This window comes from Diaphorina citri, unplaced genomic scaffold, assembly GCF_000475195.1.
Source record: "Diaphorina citri unplaced genomic scaffold, Diaci psyllid genome assembly version 1.1 scaffold2395, whole genome shotgun sequence".
NCBI classification, from domain to species: Eukaryota; Metazoa; Arthropoda; class Insecta; order Hemiptera; family Psyllidae; genus Diaphorina; species Diaphorina citri.
This window is the reverse complement of record NW_007379819.1, coordinates 26798-28997: the sequence shown is the minus strand read 5'-3', so window position 1 is coordinate 28997 and position 2200 is coordinate 26798. Positions and strand designations below refer to the sequence as shown.

The following is a 2200-nucleotide window of genomic DNA, read 5'->3' as shown; positions in this document are numbered from 1 at the left end:
TACTGTACATACATTTTCAACATCCAAGGTTATCAAAAGAAAGCATTCTTTAAAACTTTTCTCCTTCTTCGTTTTTACTTTTGACTCCTCTTTTGTCTTGTCTCCAGAGAATTTCTTGGTCCGAGTCATCTTTCATATTCTTCTTCTCCTCCTCCTCCTTCTTTTAATTCTCTTCCTTGTACTTCTTTTCTTCTTCCTTCTTCTCATGCTCCTCCTCCTCTTCTTCTTTTTCTTCCCTTTATTTCTACTTCTTCTTCTACCTCCTCCTTCTTCCTTTTCTCCATTCCTCTTTTTCCTCGTCCTTTTCTCTGAAGATTTCTCAACCTCGTATTCTTATTCCCAAGTCTTCCCACAGCTATTTTCATCTTAGGGTTGGCTGACCCAATAGTTGACATCGAGTTACCTGATATTATGACAGGTGACTGATGGGGTGTCCTATAAAGTGTCTCACGCCTAGGTTGGGATTTTTACCCTTCTGATTACCAGGCGTCTTGACCACTACACCACCAAGACAATGACCGTCTAGTGTCTAGTCTAACATTTTCTCTCCCCTGTTCCCAGGCCTCACAATATCCGGGGCCATTTCTCTGGCTGTCTCCGAGATCAACGCCCCCGACGGCCTGCTAGGGTCCCGAGGCCATTCACTCAGCTTCATAGTGGCCGAAACATATGGTGAGGAGGCCATTAGCATCAGACAAACGGCCTCCCTATGGACTCGTAATGTATTTGTACATATAGGTGCATAACTTTATTGCATATGTATAACGTCCATGTTTGTATAAAATTGTTTTATACAAATGTTGCCGGTCAAACCGTGTTTTCGAAGAAACTATTTATTTTTTTTTAACGTATAGCGCCTCGTAGAATTGCCCCATTTACCCATCCGGATAACCACGCTCAACGTTGCTTAACCTGAGTGATCTATTGGGAGTGTTGCATTCAAAGTGCTATCCCCGCGAGGTTGATGGGATTTTTACCCTTCTGATTACCAGGCGTCTTGACCACTACACCACCAAGACAATGACCGTCTAGTGTCTAGTCTAACATTTCTCTCCTCTTTTGTTCACAGGCCTCACAATATCCGGGGCCATTTCTCTGGCTGTCTCCGAGATCAACGCCCCCGACGGCCTGCTAGGGTCCCGAGGCCATTCACTCACCTTCATAGTGGCCGAAACATATGGTGAGGAGGCCATTAGCATCAAACAAACGGCCTCCCTATGGACTCGTAATGTATCGGCCTACATTGGGCCGCAGGAGACAGCCATTCACTCACCTTCATAGTGGCCGAAACATATGGTGAGGAGGCCATTAGCATCAAACAAACGGCCTCCCTATGGACTCGTAATGTGTCGGCCTACATTGGGCCGCAGGAGACTTGCACACATGAAGGCCGAATGGCTGCTGCGTTTGATATTGTCATGATTTCATATGTAAGTTACCCTTGCTATTCGTTTTTTTTTGCCATAGGTATAGGTAAGGTACTTTTTACTTTCCTTATCCTATAGGAAGGAAAGTAATGTATAATCGGGTCAAAACTGGTCAGATTTTAGTGCCAAAACACGTTTTGAGGTCCCTAGAGCCTAAATACAAAGTTTCAGCCATTGGTCCGTGTGTGTGTCTGTCTGTCCTTCTGTCTGTCTGTGTGTCTGTCTGTCTGTAAACAAAACATCTCGAGAACGGTAAGAGCTAGAGACTTGAAATTTGGCATGCAGCTGTCAAATGTGACAAGGATGCGACAAGAAACTTTTGGTTAAGATAGGTGCTGCGGTTGGCGGTATTTTGACCGCTTTTTGGCGGTTTTCGACCGTTTTTTTTTGGCGGCTTTCAGCTTTTCTGATTAAACGGTTAGACGTTAGAGATATTGTAAAAGTTACTACAAAACATAAAAATAAGCATCATTCAATGGGATAAGGAAAGTCGTGTGATGTTCACACCAGATTTTTTTAATTTTCAACAAATCTTCATTTTTCTAACGATCAGGAAAAGCAGTTTAGTTTAGTTAGCTTGGAGGGTAGTCTCTCTGCCTTGTAAGCGCTAGGTCACGGGTTCCATTCCCGCCCGGGGCGGATTTTATCCTGATGGGATAGTGTTCGTTCTCGGAACGGCTGGCTTTCTCCTATCCTGTCTTCCTTCTTTCTTCGATTTCGGGACGATAAGACCATAGCAGTTACAGTTCCCTCTATCAAACCTCTTAAAAAAA

The 2200-nt window shown here is 43.9% G+C and overlaps 1 protein-coding gene across 1 annotated transcript in view; it reads left to right on the top strand.

The window, feature by feature from the left end:
* Nucleotides 1-561: 561 nt before the first annotated feature.
* Nucleotides 562-2200, top strand: part of LOC108253627 (receptor-type guanylate cyclase Gyc76C-like) — a gene marked incomplete at both ends in the record, with an annotated part of 24293 nt that continues 22654 nt past the window's right edge. The window contains 3 exons of the mRNA XM_026830541.1: nucleotides 562-717; nucleotides 1070-1180; nucleotides 1255-1430. Of these exons, the coding sequence (XP_026686342.1) occupies nucleotides 562-717; nucleotides 1070-1180; nucleotides 1255-1430 (443 nt within the window). The remainder of the gene's footprint in view (nucleotides 718-1069; nucleotides 1181-1254; nucleotides 1431-2200) is intronic.